The 18,333-nt window shown below is 57.6% G+C and overlaps 1 protein-coding gene across 3 annotated transcripts in view; it reads right to left on the reverse strand.

Moving 5' to 3' along the window:
* Positions 1 to 18,333, reverse strand: part of LOC116940704 (peroxisome proliferator-activated receptor gamma coactivator 1-alpha-like) — a 140,947-nt gene that overhangs the window by 7,924 nt on the left and 114,690 nt on the right. For all 3 annotated transcript variants that reach the window (XM_032950861.2, XM_076065818.1, XM_076065819.1), the window contains exons 3-8: positions 12,707 to 13,015; positions 12,080 to 12,253; positions 9,773 to 9,983; positions 9,371 to 9,416; positions 9,095 to 9,174; positions 664 to 1,750 (exon numbers count right to left, since the gene is read on the reverse strand). In XM_032950861.2, coding sequence (XP_032806752.2) covers positions 664 to 1,750; positions 9,095 to 9,174; positions 9,371 to 9,416; positions 9,773 to 9,983; positions 12,080 to 12,253; positions 12,707 to 13,015 — 1,907 coding nt within the window. The remainder of the gene's footprint in view (positions 1 to 663; positions 1,751 to 9,094; positions 9,175 to 9,370; positions 9,417 to 9,772; positions 9,984 to 12,079; positions 12,254 to 12,706; positions 13,016 to 18,333) is intronic.

The raw sequence follows: 18,333 nt of genomic DNA on the forward strand, positions 1-18,333 counted from the left end.
GAGAACGACACGAGACGTGCGTGGCCCCCCGCGGACACGCACACTGACATTGGTGGGCAGTGGTGATTCTCACCTGGAATGTGCCCCCCTAAATGAACAGCGGCGGTCTCCCTTGCCGCCGTGCGGCCCCGTCACGATCCGAACCGATGCTTTTATTCTCGATGCCGAGATTTTCTACGAATTAAGCACGAGCCCAGATCCCGAGACTGAGTGTTTTCGTGCAGCCAATGGTGGGCCAAGCTGAGGCCGCTACAGGGAGGCCCGGTTTCATCAGTAAGCAGCTATCGGGACTCGGGCCCGGGATCATGGCCGTGCCGGCTCAGCGCTCTGACCTCCGAGCCACCCGGTCGGTCACCTTCGATGAGTTCGAGTTCACAGATGCCACACCTCGCCGTCGCTTTCGTCCCCCTGCCATATCCCACGGCATCTGCAACGTCGACACCTGCCCTCCAAGGTCTGCTCTTACAGTCCTCGAGGTGCAGTTGCAATTGGATGCTACACAAAGCCAAATTGCACTGCTGTTGTATAAAAAATTTTTTTATTTAATCTCAATCCGGCTGCCCCAGAGCCCCCCCCCCTCCCGTCTGGCAATGACAGGGGGGGCTCTGGCGGGGATGGCGGGGTGGGGGAGGGGTGGTGAGAGGAAGAGTGGGGCGGTCGTACCTGCCATACGCTGGCGGCGATCCTGAGCGGGAGCGCGAGCGGTCGTGCCCGTGGGCGCGCGCCTGCAGCGGGGAGGACGGCGACGACATCACGAAGGGCGGCGAGTCGCGGCACGGGGGGCTGGCCGCCGGGGAGCCCGGCTGCGAGCCCCACCCTCCGCCGCCGGCGCCGGGGGACGGCCCCTCCCGCCCCCCGGCGCGGCGACGCTCGCGTCTGCCCCCGCCCCGTGCGTCGATCCCCTCCTCTCCGTCGCTGCCGCAACCCGCCGGGCTCTTGCACATCGAGTTCCGGCGAGACACGGGGGCCGAGCGGCTCTCCCGGCCGGGCTCGGGCCGCGCCGGCACACAGGGCGGCTGCGGAGGCGGCGGCGCCGTCTTCCCCGATCGGTGGAGCTTCTCGGCGTCGCCCTCCTCCAGGTCCTCGTCGTCCGAGTCGAAGACGCCCGAGGAGGACGAGGAGGAGCACTGGGAGAGGCGCTCGCCGTCGTACGTCCGCCGGGCGGCAGCGTCCTCCGCCGCCTCGCAGCTCTCCGCCGAGACCTCAGAGTGCAGCGAGTCCTGACGCGCACGCGGTGCCGCCTGCCTCGCCCACGGCTGCGGCGCCGGCGCCGCCGCGAGCGTCTGCGCCGGCGCCGCCGCCGGAGCCGGCGTCGCCGCGAGCACGGGTGCGGGCGCCGCCGGCGTCGGCCGCCGCTGGTACTGCCGATGGTGCACGTGGCCGGCGTGCGGAGGAGCGATCAGGACGCACTGCGGCGCCGCTGTCGCCGCCTGGCAGTAGTCGTGGTCGCCGAAGAGGCGCGGGCTCGGTTTCTTGCCGACACGCCGCTCCCCGCCGGCGCCCTGCCCTGCCGGCTTGCCCACCATGGCCTTGCGAAGCTGGGCGTACAGCTCGCTCTGCTCCAGCACCCGCCCGCCGGCCCCGCCGGCCGCGCCGCCGGCGCACGCCACCACCAGGGAGCCGCGCACGCGCTTGGCGGCGCCGCTCTCGCAGCGGCTGAGCGCCGGCTGCTTGTGTTTGCTGGCGCGGAAGGACAGGAGCGAGTCCAGGTGCTGCTGCTTATGTGGCGGTGTGGTGGGCGGCGTTAGTCCTGGAGCCGGAGAGGGAACGGGTGGCACAATATAGAGAAATTAATAAATATCCATCACCGCGATCGGTGGGGGACACTCGTGCAGCCACACCGGTGGCCACGTTTGTGTTTCACGAGCGTGGTAGAGCCCCGGGCGGCTGAAACGCAGACCTTTGGCACGGTGGGGAGCACAGTTGGTGCATCTGTCAACCCATGGCACCTGCTGGGTCTGTTCCGTGACCTCCACTGTGAGGTCACTTCAGGTGGCCTCAAGGTACACCTAGCATGGCACAAGGGCCGTGGGTCACGTCGCCGCCTCTTCGTGGTGACTTGGTCGTTTTTGTTGGTGTCTCGAGGTGTCTGTCTGTGTGTATGGTGGTAATCGTTTGACGCGAGGATATGCTCCGTGACAATAATGAATAATGGATGCCATTAGCTCAGTTCGGCAAAATTATAATATTTAAAAACTCGTTAAATTCGGGAGCAAAATAAAGTTCATGTAAATATTTGCTGTAACAGATCCCCGATGCTCGCAACGGTACAATAAACAATTCTGACTGAAGCACTTGTTTTCCTTACAAAATGATTCACGGTGTGGTTGCATGCCCCTTGGTACAGGTGCGAACGTGGACATTTGTTCCTCAGCAAAATTCTCACACCACTACAACTTGACTTGCCTCCACCATTCGTTTTAGGGGGGTGCAGGGGGCTAAATCAGCAAATTCCCTTCCGTCGTCATCATGACAAAAAAAATCGCTGAAAGCAACTCCACCAAACTCGTTCTCTGTCTCGTCATCTCTCAACGAGGTGCCCACCCAGGGTTCACGGGGTCAAGTCCATGGCTCTAGCTCCCCCCCCCCAGCCCCCCCACCCAGGCCCCCTTGCCCCCAAACCGGGGTCCCGCATGATCCACCGCTGCCCCCTTGCACCGCCGCATGTGGCAGCCGCGATGAGGGCACGGTGGGTGAAGGTGACCCTCTCCTTTGCCATCCTCGGCAAAATCAGCGGACGAGGTATGACATCACACCCCAGTCTGACTAATTAACCAGGGTTAATTAGGTAAGTGTCAATACATTGCCCCAATTAATCCAGGTTAAATAATTGATTGATTCATTCATTAATTGTGCTTGTGCACAGCTGCAAACGCAGTATCCCAAGTTTTGTTGTTAAAAATGCAACAGTTCATTCATTCTTCGAACGTTACCGCCAACGGTAGCGCCTCTAGTGGCTGCAGGGGTCACGTGATCGCATCGCATACGACTCGGGCAGCATCGCAAAACACCGGCGGGCGCGCGGGGGTGAATCGACCTTCCACCCTCCCTCGTTTCGCCCACCACCACCGTCATCACCACCACCATCATCACCACCACCACCACCATCATCATCACCACCATCACCGTCATCACCACCACCACCACCATAACCACCATCATCATCACCACCACCATCATCATCACCATCACTACCACCATCATCATCACCATCATCATCACTACCATCACCACCACCATCATCATCACCATCACTACCACCATCATCATCACCATCATCATCACCACCACCACCATCACCACCACCATCATAATCACCATCACCACCATCATCATCACCACCATCACCACCACCATCACCACCACCATCATCATCATCACCACCACCACCACCACCATCATCATCATCACCACCATCACCACCACCATCACCACCACCACCACCATCATCACCACCATCACCACCACCACCACCATCACCACCACCATCACCACCACCATCACCACCACCATCACCACCACCATCATCATCACCACCACCATCATCATCACCACCATCACCACCATCATCATCACCATCACCACCACCACCATCACCACCACCATCACCATCACCACCACCACCACCACCATCATCATCATCACCATCACCACCACCATCACCACCACCATCATCATCACCACCACCACCACCATCATCATCACCACCATCACCACCATCATCATCACCATCACCACCACCATCACCACCACCATCACCACCACCATCATCATCACCACCACCATCACCACCACCACCATCACCACCACCATCACCACCACCACCACCATCACCACCACCATCACCACCACCATCATCACCACCACCACCACCATCATCATCACCATCACCACCACCATCACCGTCATCACCACCATCACCACCACCATCACCACCACCACCATCACCATCACCACCACCATCACCACCACCATCACCACCATCACCACCACCATCACCACCACCACCACCACCATCACCACCATCACCACCACCACCATCACCACCATCACCACCATCACCACCACCATCACCACCACCATCACCATCACCACCACCATCATCATCACCACCATCACCACCACCATCACCACCATCACCACCATCACCACCACCATCACCACCACCATCACCACCACCACCATCACCACCACCACCACCATCACCACCACCACCATCACCATCATCACCATCACCACCACCATCACCACCACCACCACCATCATCACCATCACCACCACCACCATCACCACCACCACCACCACCATCACCACCACCATCACCACCACCATCACCACCATCGTCGTGTGGACCCCTTCACCACTCTTGGAGCACGGGGCAGTGGGGTGGCTGGTGGGGAGGGGGGGGTGGTGTTAGGCTGGAGTTGAGGGGGGGTGCAGGACCCGGTAAATCTACCGGGTTAGCGTTTACATTTTCCACGCCATGGCAACGCGAGCCGAGGCGATTAGTGCCATAAATAAACTATTAAATAAATAATGCGCTCGTGCACTCGCTCCGTACAAAAGGGAGCAACGTCTTTCAATTCACATTGTCGCCCCCCGCCGCCCCCCCCCCCCGCCACCTCTTCTCCGGCACCCTGCGGTGGAGTACATCGGGTGGGGGGGGGGGGCAGGGGGGGGGCTATTTCGGTGCGGCATGTTAATGGTCGTGCCGGCGGTGGCACAGACACGTGCTCCGCTCCAACATTAGCCACCGGCGGCGCGGGATTCGTGGGGGGGGGGAATTCGGGTAGGGGGCACCCTGACTGACGGACGGACGAGAGTAGGCTACGAGTGGCGTGCGCAACGGATCAGCTGTTTGCCGGTCAGCTGCTGTCGGCGGAGGCCCTGGGAGCTCGTGCTGGGAGGGCAACGGCGAAATAATTAATGGGGGGGGGGGGGGCAAAACAAATGAAAGATTTCGTGCAGGACACGCGCGCGAGAGAGAGAGAGAAGCCGCGGCGAGGCCACTCCCGGCAGCTGGCGTTTTGTTGAAGCGGCGGCTCTGCAACCCAGGGCCCTCCGCTGCACTCGAATTTGACTTTCACAATCGGAACAAGATGTTCCTTCTCCGTGGCAATAAACCACCGACGCGCGGAGGGGAAAGGGGACTTTGGGGAGGGCGGAGGGGAGGGGGGATGGAGCGCGTCTGACCAGCACGCATCGGAGGTCTGTTTAAAATAGTAGAGCGCCGTACGGGAGGAACCACCAATTCCGTCAGCCAGCCTTTTTCCCCCCCCACATCCACCCGCCCCCTCCCCCCCCCACCTCTCTGGACCCACAGCCTGCCCCCCGCCCTCCCTGCCGATTATGCGAAATCCCCCCCCCCCCGCCCCTCTCTCGTCCGCAGCCCCTGGCTGGGTCTCGTTGAGTTTTTTTTAATATCTGGGACACAACAAACAGGGAGCACTAAGAGGGGGGGGTTGCACTAAACAGGGGGGGGGCAGGGGTCAAGCCTTGGAGATCCTAAACCCCCCACCCCCCACCCTTCTCTGTGCATTTGCCCCTGGATGTGGTAACAGGAAGGAAGCGATCGCAAAGTGCGGCGGTGGCATCGACGGCACCCTCCGAGCTCTGTGACCTGCAGGTGAGTGCCTGCCCGCTCTGAAGGAGGGCCATGACCTGAAACGTCACCCACTAAACATATCCGTTTCCATTTCTAGGGCAATGCTCTTGCGACGGATGGCGTGCGCAGTGAGCTTTTGTTATTTGTGCCTCTGAATGAGCAGCACATGGGAGTGGGTGAAGACTATGGGGGGAAGGGGGAGGGGGGCATATTAATTGAGCGGGGCGGTGGAGGGGGGAGGCACGGTCCGCAGAATCGCTACCGCCCGCCGGCCGATCTTGCGCCACGCCGACCCCGCTTGGCACGTGGCCCTGGCTCGGCACAGCGCCGCTTCAGGTTCACCTCCCCTCCTCCCCCCCCCACTCCTGATCCGGAACACGCCGGCCACCAATCCCATGAGCCCATGAGCCGTGCCCTCGGGCGAGCGGCCGAGGGCTCGCGGGGGCTGCACCGCTGGATGCGGCGGCCGACACTCGGAGCGGGCACCGCCGCGAGTGCTGTGCCAAGGCAAAGGTCCCCTGTGTAGCCCTCGCAGCGCGTGGGGGGCAAGTGCCGCCGGCGAGCGGCCACAGGGGCCGTCGCGGCGCACGTGGGGCACGGAGTTGAGCGTCGCGCGCTCCCGGCAAGACGTCGCCTCCGCGGTGCCGATGCCCGCGCACGCGACATCGTCAGTCGTCATCATCATCACGTGCTCACGTTCAGCGGCCAACTCAAATGCACGTTGTCGCAGATGCTGAGCGCATTGCCGATAGGCCGGAAACGAGCAGCTCTATTGGAACGTGCAACGGGTGAAAGTGAATGTGTTACATGGATCAGCTCGGACGTAACGGGCCACCGATCGCGTCGTCCACGGCCGGGCATCGAACCGAGGTCAGCGGGTTCGCAGCACCTCGCACGCGCCACTGCCGCCACCACCACCACCACCACCACTGCGCCCGAGGGTGCACGCGCGTGCCGAGAGCTAATTGCGCGCTGGTTATTTCTGAGCTCTCCCACAGGAAGCCGTTTGTCAGCCGCTCCCAGAAGGAGCCCGCTCACGGATCTCCCAGTGGCGCACGGCAGATGTGGCCCTCGATGCACTTGTCTTACACGCGCCGGCCGTGTCGCTCCGCACGAGGAATGCGACAGCTCCCCCCACCCACCCACCCACCCTTCCGACCCCCCCACCCCTGGGCAGAAAGGCCTATCGTCCAAAGGCAGGCGCGGGAACCCGAAGCGACAGGTGGAGGTTTCGGCGCCGGTAAGAGGAGGTCACCGGTTCTCATTTGAGGCAGAGGCGACCTAGAGGAGGCCCACTGATGTGTTTTTTTTAAATCATCATCCACGGGCGGGAATAGAACCCACGTCTTGACGGGGCATGGTGGAAGCCGATTGCGGGGAAGGCGAGTAGTTCTGTCGCCAGTGACCGGGTCTCTCCGCTATTGCTCTCCATCTCTCCGTCTTGTCTCATCACATCTCATTATATTCCGCGTTAATATCTCGCTGCCTGCTCTAAATTCAGCCGATTTCCTTTCGATTCCAAATTATCTTTTCAAAACGCAACGGCTTTTAGATGTCCTATCTAGTCTGCATTTGTATTTGTGGCCAAATTTGACCACTTCACTCTGATGCTTATCTTTTCATAATTTGTGTTGCTTTGCTTAAGCGGCATACATTCGAGATCAAACGTGTGATCTTCAAGCAGGAGGCTCTTGTGCGCGAGGCTACGCGCCTCGCGGCACTTCCAAGTGGGCGTCAAAGATCCCCCTGACGTCGTTCACAGGAGCGGGCCATCATCGTGTGCCGGCTTCACGGTCGAACTGTGTCGAATTCGAAAGTTTACCCGCAAATGATGCAAATCAGGAAATACGCAGCAGCAATCATCGCCCCCTACTGGAAGACTAATGGCTCAGGTGACCCTGGCAAATGAGAACTCACCATGCTCTCTTGCGTTCTGAAATGGTTAAACAAAATCAACTTCAACATTGTCCTTTTTAATCTCCTGCCAAAATCAAAGTTGACGATTACGACTTTGTCTCGACACCTTCCCCGCTCGCGATAACGATTGGCCGATTCTCTTGCCCCCCCTCCCCCACCCCGCCTCTTACCACGCGTAAAGACGACCAAAAGCGCTACTTCTTAATTTTCGCGTTCAAGAAAGTTCTGCAACCTCGGCTGATTCCGGCGACTTGGGCCCATCGCTCTTGGCCGTGGCGTCCGCTCGCTAACGACGAGAGGCGGGGGTGGGGGGGGGGAGGGTTGGTCGGCTCCCCGGGTTCTCCACCGTGCGGTCCAGCTGTGTCCCCAGCGATTACGCCTAGCACGCAAATTCGCGATTTCACAGATGTCACGGAATTCATAAAAATACCACGCGGTCCGCGGGATTCTCAAAAAAAATAAACCTCATCGGATTATGAAAATGCATCTCTTTGTACACATTCGGAGGAAGAAAAAAACTGGATTATTTACACTGCATTTCAGGTGCCATGCATACTAAATTTCCCCTATTTAAAAATAAATAAATTGGTGTCTTTTTACAAAGCCTGAGCGAGGTAAAGGAAAATAAATCCGAAAACGGCGATGAGAATCCATCACCACGTGGGGCCGCCCATTGTGCCGCTCGGAGCCCCTTATCAGCCGCTGCCATTCACCATGGCCACCGCCATCGTTCCAGCGCCGCGTCTCCCACCACATCTCCCACCGGCGTCTCGCGCCGTCGCGTGCTCGGCGGGGCCGGCTGCCCCCCCGGTGCCGGCCACGGCCGCGCATGCCACCACGACGCGGAAACCGACCGGTGGAAACAGGGCGCTCGCTCGCGCCAAAAATGCCTTTCCTTTTCGCGAGCGCTGGCCCATGAAAATGAAAGGCCGAGCACCCCATCGATTTGGAAGGCTTAGGGGGTTTCTGCCACCCGTGAACCATGATAACCACCATCAGCCTTTTAGACAAACACAAAAAAAGACAAAGATCCCCCGTATAGCCTGAGCAGACTGTTGGGGCAAGTGCTGTTAGCAAGCACCTATGAAGGCCGGTATGACACACGAGGGGGTGGGTGGTCAACATCACGCACGGTCGCCTTAGGACAAACATACACACACGCACACATACACACACACATACACACACACACACATACAATGGTAAAGGTTCCCCACGCAGCCAAATGGACTTTTGGAGCAAACGCTGATAAGAGAGCAACTATGAAGGCTGCCCTTCTCCTCGAATGCCGACGCTTTCACACCGTACCAGGTAATCATTTGAGGCTGAGTCGACCCAGGAGAAGCCATCATCAGTGGCAAGTGATGTCTGAACTGGTCTTGGGTCTCCCTTTGGTTGACGCAGCCTTTAAATGAGTACCAGGTGCTCATTTAAAGGCACTGGGGAAAACATGGACGCGCCCAGCCGCCACGGCGCTGACCACACCACCGCGGCGCGAGTGGCGTGCTCGCCAACTCCACACGTACACACAGGCGTCCGTGCGCACACACAAGGCACACGCGCGCAGCCTACCGGCGGTGCTGGAGAGCTCCGCGCTTAGCGTCCTGTCCAAAGTTTTGTTTTCAAAGGAGGAGGAGAAGCTTTTGCCTTCCCTGCAACGGGAGAAGGGGCGGAGGAAGGAGTGGGAGAGAGGCGGGGGGGGGGGGGGGGGAGGTTTGATGAACGGCCCCCGGTAACGCGGCCGCTCAGCAAAAAAGCGAAACGATGGAGCGGTGAGCGCTGGGCAGTGGAGGGAGAATTTCCGCCACGGTCGGCAAGAAAGACAAACGGGGTGATCATGGCACTTACCCTGGGGAGTTGGGAGTGAGAGGCAAGGACAGGCTGGGTGCTTTGGCTGAAACAAAAACACACACACACAAAAGAGGGAAGATAAATGCAAAAACTAAAAAAAAAAAGATGTTAAGAAAAATAAAGCAAAAATGCGGGGGGGGGGCGGGGGGGGAACAAAAATGCAAATTATAATTAAAAAAAATAATCATGAGCTCAGCAACAGATGGCTGTTATTGTAACGTGGAGAAAATGAAAACATTAGCGAAATAAAATTTAAAAAACGAAAAAAACCGTGAATAAAGAGAGAGAGAGAGAGAAAGAATAGAGTGAAACTCCAACTCAAAGCAACACCGCTGAAATTCCGCGAGGATGGCCGCCGGCAGGAGCGGCGCCGGCGCTAGGCTAGGGAGGGGCCCGCACCCTCTCTGTACGTGAGTCTCGCCGCCTGGGTCGCCTGGGGCTGCGTGGCCGTGGCCGTGGCCGCCGCCGCCGCCGCCTTCTTCTTCGGCCGGCCACCCCCCCGGGTGGCCCGAGTTTCAGAGTGCGAGGGCGAGGGGTCCTCGTCCGTGCACAGGTAGCGCAGCAGCTCCGTGCAGTTTGGCGCTGACCTCCCGCTCAGCAGAGGCTTTGGCTGCGACGACAGAGGGAGGGGAGGGGAGGGTGGGAGGGAGGGAGGGATGGAATATTATTCGTCTTCATCGCGATCGTCAATGTATCGAAACGATTTGTCTTGAATAAATCGGTAAATATCTTGAATGCACGAGAGTAAAAGCAGAGACTCTCCTGTGTGCGACTGTGGCGAGGCATTTGCCAAATATAAATGTGAATGTGGTTTGTGAAGCTGGTTGGTGAGCGAGTGGATGAGTGAGTGGGTGGGTGAGTGATTCGATGAGTGGGTTGGTGGGTGGGTGAATAGGTGAGTGAGTGGTTTAGTGAGTGAGTGGGTGGGCGCGTTGATGGGTGTGCGAGTGGTTGCGTGAGTGATTGGATGAATGGCTGGGTGGGTGGCTGTACCATATAAGCAATTAACCAACTCTCAGACAAAGCAAATGAATGGCTACATCACTCACAGCTGAACCAGTAATCGTTTCTCTGCAACGATTAGGTCGTACGAAACAGGAAGATGATTTCCGCATACAGAGTCGAGATTCGTTACATTTTTAATGTCCTTAAATATTCAATTGTATTCTAAATTGCTTAATATAACCCAGGTTGCCTTTACAAAAAAGGGGCGATGTATTACACGCCTCAACGGGCCTCGTTGCATATACAGTCCTCCATAAAAAAAAGTAAGCAAAGCGATTCTTGTTGTGGCAGCTGGTTTATGGGAACTCGCCAAACCGAGGTCGTGGTATGAGGTTCGAGTTTGGCCGGGGTGGCCACCTCCTGGTCCTGGTCTTCCCAGGACCGTCCTCGTGTCCAGGCAGCAGCGGTTTGCGCTGGGATATCTGCGAGTCCTCCCGGCGACATTCAACTTATTTGCCAGTTGCGTAGCGGATAGCAAGAGTCCACCACGTGAGACGATTAATGTACACGCGGATCTCCTCATGCCGCTCTTGTAAAGATACTCTTCTCCGTCCTCCCAAGATACATGTGCCGTTCATCGTCACCGTTATTATTGTAGCTCAAGAGGAGGAGGTGGCAACCGTCGCCAAGGCAGAGGGAACACGTGCAGAATAATGGTTAATCGGGTCCTCGACTCATTAATCGGGAACGTGGGTCCGCTCGTTAACGCAACAGAATGTCGTGGATCACTCGCCCCAGTTACACAGCAGGCGCCAACACCTCCCCCCCGCCCCCCTGATCCTTGTGCTGGTACAACCCATTCTGTTGCATGTTACTTTGATTAATTCATTCATGAAAATATTTCACGTGGACAATCCCCCTGAGATGGAAAACGTCTCAGTCACAGGGGTGTCCAGGGTATCCAGTGACGCAAGAGTGCATGCCCCCACCACCCCTCCCCACCCCGTCCTCCATCGCCCCCCCCCACCCCCTGCCGATCCTCCCTCCTATCCCCAACCCCGCCAGCAATCATAGCCCGCACGAGGGTGGTGAGTAATGTTTTTTTTCCATAACCCCCTGCGAGCGAGGAACGGGCGTACGGGCTGAGGCCGAATTCAATCGTGCGATCAGCACGAGAGGGCGACCGCGTTTTAATGACGCGCGCTTGCGCTCGCTGTAGATTATTTGGCAATTCCAGATCGTATCGAATTCCACCACAACTCAATGCGTGGATTTTTTGATTCGACGTAAAAACCGAAAACAACGCGTGGGAAAGCTTTGGAGGCGATTCGCCTTTTGACAGCAGTGGCCGTATTTTGCGGGCAGCGCTCGTCACGTGGACAATCACTGCCGCCGTCATGGGAATTTCCTCCACTGCCTCAGCGCTGACGAAAGAGATGAGCGCGGCCGCGTTGTGACGCTGGAACTGGGTCAAATGATCCCAATTGCGGGCCGCTCTTGCAAAGCAAGTCTTGAGACCCGGCGAGGCTTGTAAACGCTCCGCGTGTGTCACCTGTCGGCATCGTCGACAGGTGACACTTGTGCAGCGGCGTGCCTCGCCACCCCAGGCCCTCCCGTGGGCATCGTGGCGCACGGTGCCACCGGTCCACCGCGGGCACGGTGGGGCGCAGACCCACGCCCGGGCGACAGCCTTCGCCAGAACCCTCCCCCACACCCCCCTCCCGTGTCACTGCGGTGGCGGTCCCGGGCCGGGTCGCTCACCTTGAGGGGCAGAGGCAGCTTGTGGGGCCTGACGGCGGCTTGGGCGGAGGAGGAGGAGGAGGAGGCGGCGGCGGCGGCGGCGCCGGAGCCGCCGCCGCGGCAGCGCACGCTGCCCCCCACGCGGTGCTCGTAGCTGAGCTGCGTGTTCGCGGGCGCCAGCAGCAACTTCTTCAGCTGCGCGGGGGGAGGGAGTGAGAGAGGAAGAGAGGGAGAAGACACACAGTTGGGTTTTCATTGCAGAGCCGGAGTCCGCATTGAGAGTACGGTACGAAGGTTAAAGGTGCAGACATACCCCTGGGGAGGGTTTGCTGTTTTACTGCTCCACACTGACCACACGGCTGAGAGGGAGCTGCGATGGTGCAAGCTACTAGTGCCAGAGTCTCTTTCGAGCGATTTCTTTTATTCCTCAAAATCAGCGCTGACCATGCTCTAAGCGCGCTGGGACAATGTGGCCACTTCAGGAATCGCTCTCCTCCATGGGGCCTCGCGATACCGATCTTCGGCTCCGGAAGCCACAACTAAGTAAATGCCACGTCAATCCCAGGCTCCGGACGCCCCGGAGGCTCCCACGAACCCTCACGGCTGCCTGCCGCCACCCTCCATCGTGCCCCCCTCCGTCGCTCTCACCAGCGACGGCTCCTGCTGCTGCTTCTCCTCCAACTCCTGCCACTCGTCGCCCTCCCCCTCCTCCTCCTCCTCCTCGGCCGGGGTGTCCGCCGTCTCCGCGGCGATGGGCCGCGCGGCGGCCACCAGGGTGTGCAGCGAGGCCATCTCGTCGTCGTCGCCGCCGCTGCTGCCGCCGTCGCCGCACGCCCCCCCCGCCGGGCTGCACGCCAGGCCGCCGATGCCGTCCAGGCAAGAGATGCCATCGATGCTGCTCAGTCCCTCGGCGAGCGCCGCGAGGAGCGAGTCCTCCGTGTCGTCGTCGGACTTGTCCTGATGCGGGGGGGAGGTGGGGGGGGGGGGGTGGACACAACGAGGGGGGAGGGCGAGAGATTAATTTTATGCATTCACGGTGGGGGGGGGGGGGGGGGGGGGGGGTTCCTGCCGCGGTGCGGCTCTTAGGGATCTTGGCTCGCTGCACCTGTGTGAGCCAGAGACGGCAGCTTCCAGCAAATGCCCCGGCGCGGCAGTTGAAATGATGGCGCGTGTTTCTTGATTCTAACCCACCACCGCCACCACCACCACCACCACCGCGGTGCTCTGTCTACCCAGTGTGGTGTAAATAGGCACAGCACAGTTTGTCCATAGGCGTGGGCCATTTGCGGTTGGGCAGAGTGCGGGTCCTCCCACCTCTTCCAAGACGTCTGGCAAGTGTGTAAAAGGAAGCCAAATACATTTTAGAGGGGGGCTCTACAGCACTTTCTCCTTTTATTTATTCAAGGCCTTCATCTAGCAGTGGATTGAGATGTGAACTGTAGATTACGTACATATTCACCCCGAGCCTCACGACTGCGTGGAAGGGGTCCCCCGCATTCCAACGCTCGTTCCCGTCGCCAACTCAACGCGCGTCGCGGCCGCCGCTACTGCCACCTGGAGATGTCTCCCGGCTCGCAGCAGGGAGCGGACATCCCGAGGCCACTACCGGATTTTGTCAACGCAGATCATCATCCTTCGAGGGCGGTTAAAATGACCACTGATTCGCGGGAAGAGGAGCAGCAGCAGCAGCGGCACGACCGCTGACGATCTGCAACCATTTGGCGCGGGCGGATGCAGCGTCCACAGGTCCCACACGGGCAGAGTTCTGAGCGGCGACGGCTGGAGCCGCATGAGCCAGTGACACCGGGCGGACCGAACACCAAGTCAAATTTGTGGGAGGTTAAAAGTGGTCGCCAGAGATTCATTTTCTCACTCGGTATTTGAACGAAACGCTTCGAGGCTGGCTTGTAGTAGGGGTTTTCGGCGTAAGGCATTACCCCTGGAGTACACGCTACACTTATCTATTAGAATCGTGTCATACTCTACCCTGTATTCTTACGATCTAATGAACACGTTTATAAAAATGACGAGGTCAAAATAAGATGAGATGGATGTGGCACACCATAATAATTTCCGGAACAGCGTTCCGGATGTAAGCACTGGTGGTCACCTTATAAACAGTGCCCTCAACCTCCATCTTCACCATCATCACCAGCAGCAGCACTGCTAAGTGAAAGTGTCAGCACCGACTCGGGGCCCTTGTGCAAGGTGAACGCCACACACGCACGTTAGAGGCACATCCCCTCGACATCAAGCGAGAGTTTCCACCGCATCATCGCCATCATCATCATCGCTGGGCAGGGGGCCCCGTGCCCAGCACCCGCGAAAGCGAGCGCACCCCGCACGGAAAACCCCAAACCCTCCTCGCCTTGCCACGCGTGCCACCTCTTCTTGCGCACCGTCGGTGAATTCGCTATCGTGACTTTTAAACGCCTTTCAGATGATTTAAGGCTGCAGCCCCCCCAGCCACCCTCCTCCCCACGCCCCCACCGCTCCGCTGCTTGCATCTCGCTCGGGTGTCGCGACGGGCTCGGGCGTGTGCGGGCGTCGCAGCCTGGCTCTGGGCCAAAGCACACTGGGATTAAGACCCGGGGGGCGAAGACACGTAGAGGTCAGCCAACATTTCATCCGCCAGCAGACCTTCGCCACGTGCGAATCACCTGTGACCGCCCGCCTCGGGATTAAATCTCCCGGCAGAGCGGGGGGAAGCGTGCGAGGGGGCGCCGATCCCGAAGGGTGCGGGGTGACGTGGCGGAGCTATCCCGTCGTGCGCGCTTGCCCGGCATGAACACCGTGGCGCTCATCCTCGCGGTTTCGCCAAACTGCGAGCGCGGCGATCGTGCAGAGCGAACAGCGCACGCACCGCAGCGGCGTAATTAATCCACGCGTTCCTACGTAATGATCTTGGACTTGTCGCTTTCTGCCGAGATAATGAGCTAATATTGTTCGTTGCTGCGTTATTACCTTTTGAGTGTCTCCGTGACGTTAGGAGCCTAATTACCGCTAAGGGCTCATTAATGCGTACACCATTGTTCATCACTTACCCAAACAGCGATCCCGACAACGGCGTGGTGCGTGAGAATTAATACGACGCAAGCCATCTCGGCGAATTTGAATTTAGATTCGAGGTTTAATGTTTGCGTCACGCGTAATTGACGCAGCCGAGCGGGCGCGGGTGAGAGGGCCGAGGCCGCGGCAGCTACGGCGGCCGTGCTGCGGCAGTTGGCACGTGCAGGAGGACATTAGCGGTCGCCCTACAATCCCCACGTAATCCACCTGCCACCGCCCCTGCCGCACACGGGTTCGACTCGCACTGCATGCACACCACAACGAAAAACAATTGATGGCCTGACCCCCGCCATTCCCCGTGCACACGTAATAATACAAAGACAAAGATCCCCCGTATATCCTTATCAGATTGTTGGGGCAATTGCTGCTAGCGAGTATCTGTGATGGCCAAAACCAGCGCACACCGGAGGGTAGCGTGGTCAGCATCACGCCCGGTCGTCTGTACCTATCGAGTACTGTACTGATGTTTCCACACCGCACAGGATACCAATTTAAGGCTGAATCGACCTAGGAGAGGTCCAAGAGCGGTTCGTCACTGATGTCGGCTATGAGTGGGATTCGACCTCGGGTCACCGAGTGCATAGCGAAGTGCGCTCACCACTTCACTGGCGCTATCCATCCCCTGTGCAGCCTAACACAAGCTCTCGGGGCAAATGCTGTTCGTGAGCAGCTACCACACATACCACATACACACGATGCTGTGTATTTCTATAGCGGCGCCTATAATGCAAATGCATCGTCTCGATGCAGATAGGCAGTGTGTGCATGTAGAGGCAGGGTGAAGGATTAACGTCTGGAGTATATACATGAACAGGGACATAGACACACACACACAGACACGTGCACACACACGCAATCCGGATGGGTGGCTCAGTGATTGAACGGAAAGGTTGCGCATTCTAATCCTGATTGCGCGTCCCAATCTCTCCGGGGCTGATAAAATGTGCCCCTTTATGGGGAAGTCGGCAGTCGTTGTCCAATGGATAGACTTACCTCTGCCATAAGAACGTGTAATTTCCACCAATGGTTTGGGGTTGTAAACAGGAGATGAGCAGGAAATCACTGTGATTTGTTTTGTTAACACACACGCATAACGAGACAGAGGTCTCCGCTTCATGGACGCACACACACGAAGCGAGACAAAGACCCCACGCATATAGCTTTTAACAGACTGATGGGGCACGTTCTGTCAGCGAGCACTTAAGGCCGGCACGGCACACGAGAGGGTGGGTGGCGAGCACCACCTCCAATACAAATGAACGTACTCACACTGACAGTCACACACCACACACACAAGCACGCGGGCACCACTCAGACACGCGCACGGTGGTGATTTCATGGCCACGAAAGCCCTTTCACTCAGAGAAACCCTTAATGGGGGCACAGAGCACATTCCCCTCGTTACGTAACTGGAGCCCCATGCGCGCACAATGCAAACGGCCCTTTAATTAATTCAGTGGGAAAAACAAACTAAATAATAAACCTCGCATTATCTCAGAGGCAGAGCCCGGGCTGTGTCGCCTTCGTCAGTGGAGGATCCGGTGGGGGTTACGTTAGAAAGCAAGCACCATCCAGCCTCCCTATGCCCTCAGTGGAAGTACAATGAATGTTATATATTTTTTATTAATGTAAAAAGTTGAAATTTTGGGAGGCCCTCCCACCTTGGAAACTTGCCATATCCGCCTCTGGCCTCAAGGTGAGATCAGATTGGTGAGGAGGAATGGGTGAGCGCCAAAGTTTGACTTCTATATTTGGGAAGGCAGGAGTTCACTTTGTCCCTCACATTAAGATTCGCGGGTGAGTATCATTTATTATTTTTTTTATCTTAATCGTAAACTACTGAAAATAAATCAGTATAGGTGTCCTGTTTGGGAGGGGCATTGCCCCCTGTGCCCCCCACCCCCCGCAAGATCCACCCATGGTGAGCACCCTGGGTGAAGAGCAGGGCCCAGGAGAACTGCTCATCGTGCGGTTGTACCCATGGATGTGGTAGCAACTGGCATGTAGGGCGTCCTTGAGCGTCAGGACATCAATGTTATGGGCATCATTATGATCGCGAGATACTCGCACTTCACCCGGGCGAGTCCCTTGGTGGAGATCCTTGTCCCAGGTCCTATCTGGCGCATTGTTTGGTCCTGAAGAGGGTAGTTGGCGTGGCTTGTGGTGTTGCTCTGGAGACCGGGAGATCGGTGATCCATGATCAGTCGCCGCATTGACGGAATTCGTTGTGATTTCTCACTGAACAGAGTGGGCCGCGTGAAGGCTGCCATCTTCCACTCCGCCAGGAGAACTAAGCTCATGGAGCAGCCACCTCCAACCGGATTCACCGACATAGATGTCCCCTCCAGCTACTCGGACCACCCGTACACGTGAAAATTTCGGTCACAATTTGGCCAACCAAGCCAGAACCGTGCACATTGTTGTCCAAGCTTGGCTACTTTATGGCCAGATCCAAAGACAATGAAATGGAACATCTGGCCAATCTTTGACAGCTCATAGGCTATGTTATTATCACAGAGATCTCCTCCACCAATGGACAATTTGTGAATAACCCACCACCACGTGACTGGGGTAACCAATAGACATTCTACAAACGCACAGGGTAATGCGTTGGCCCAGTGGTAAGCCCAATAGACGCAGTGTCCTGAGTTTAATTTCTGGCCACAGCTAACATCAGTGGCCAGTGATATCTGAATCACTGCTGCCTCACCCCCCAATTTTGATTAAACCCATAATGATGAGCATAGGGGACTATGGTCGAACAAGCCCCGTGACCAATTTGGTGTGGGGAGACATTCCTTCAACAGTCGATTGATCAAGGGGCTCTAAGCAATGCATCCAAAATTGCGAATTCGATTTGTGAAGTGAGATGTCACCTGCCAACGGTTGTTATCTCCCTTACTGAGCAGTCCCCAAACATCGCGTAACTCACCACGACACAGCCACAACACAACAACAGCAGCAGCAGCAGCAAACTCAGCGGCCACAACCATAGTCTCAACAACAACAGAAGATACTCCCACAACAACACCGGTGCCAACACCAGCCACAACAGCCACACGACAACAAGAACAGCGGTCACAACATCAATTGTGGCCCCCAACAGTAACGAAGGCGCCACAATGGCGGTGGGGGTTCATATTTATTTATTTACCTGGGGGGGGGGGGGGGAGTCGCTTAATTTATTTATACATTTCTCTGCTTGC

Source organism: Petromyzon marinus, chromosome 9 (assembly GCF_048934315.1).
Source record: "Petromyzon marinus isolate PM22_M1 ecotype Great Lakes invasive population chromosome 9, UKy_Petmar_22M1.pri1.0, whole genome shotgun sequence".
Classification (NCBI taxonomy): Eukaryota; Metazoa; Chordata; class Hyperoartia; order Petromyzontiformes; family Petromyzontidae; genus Petromyzon; species Petromyzon marinus.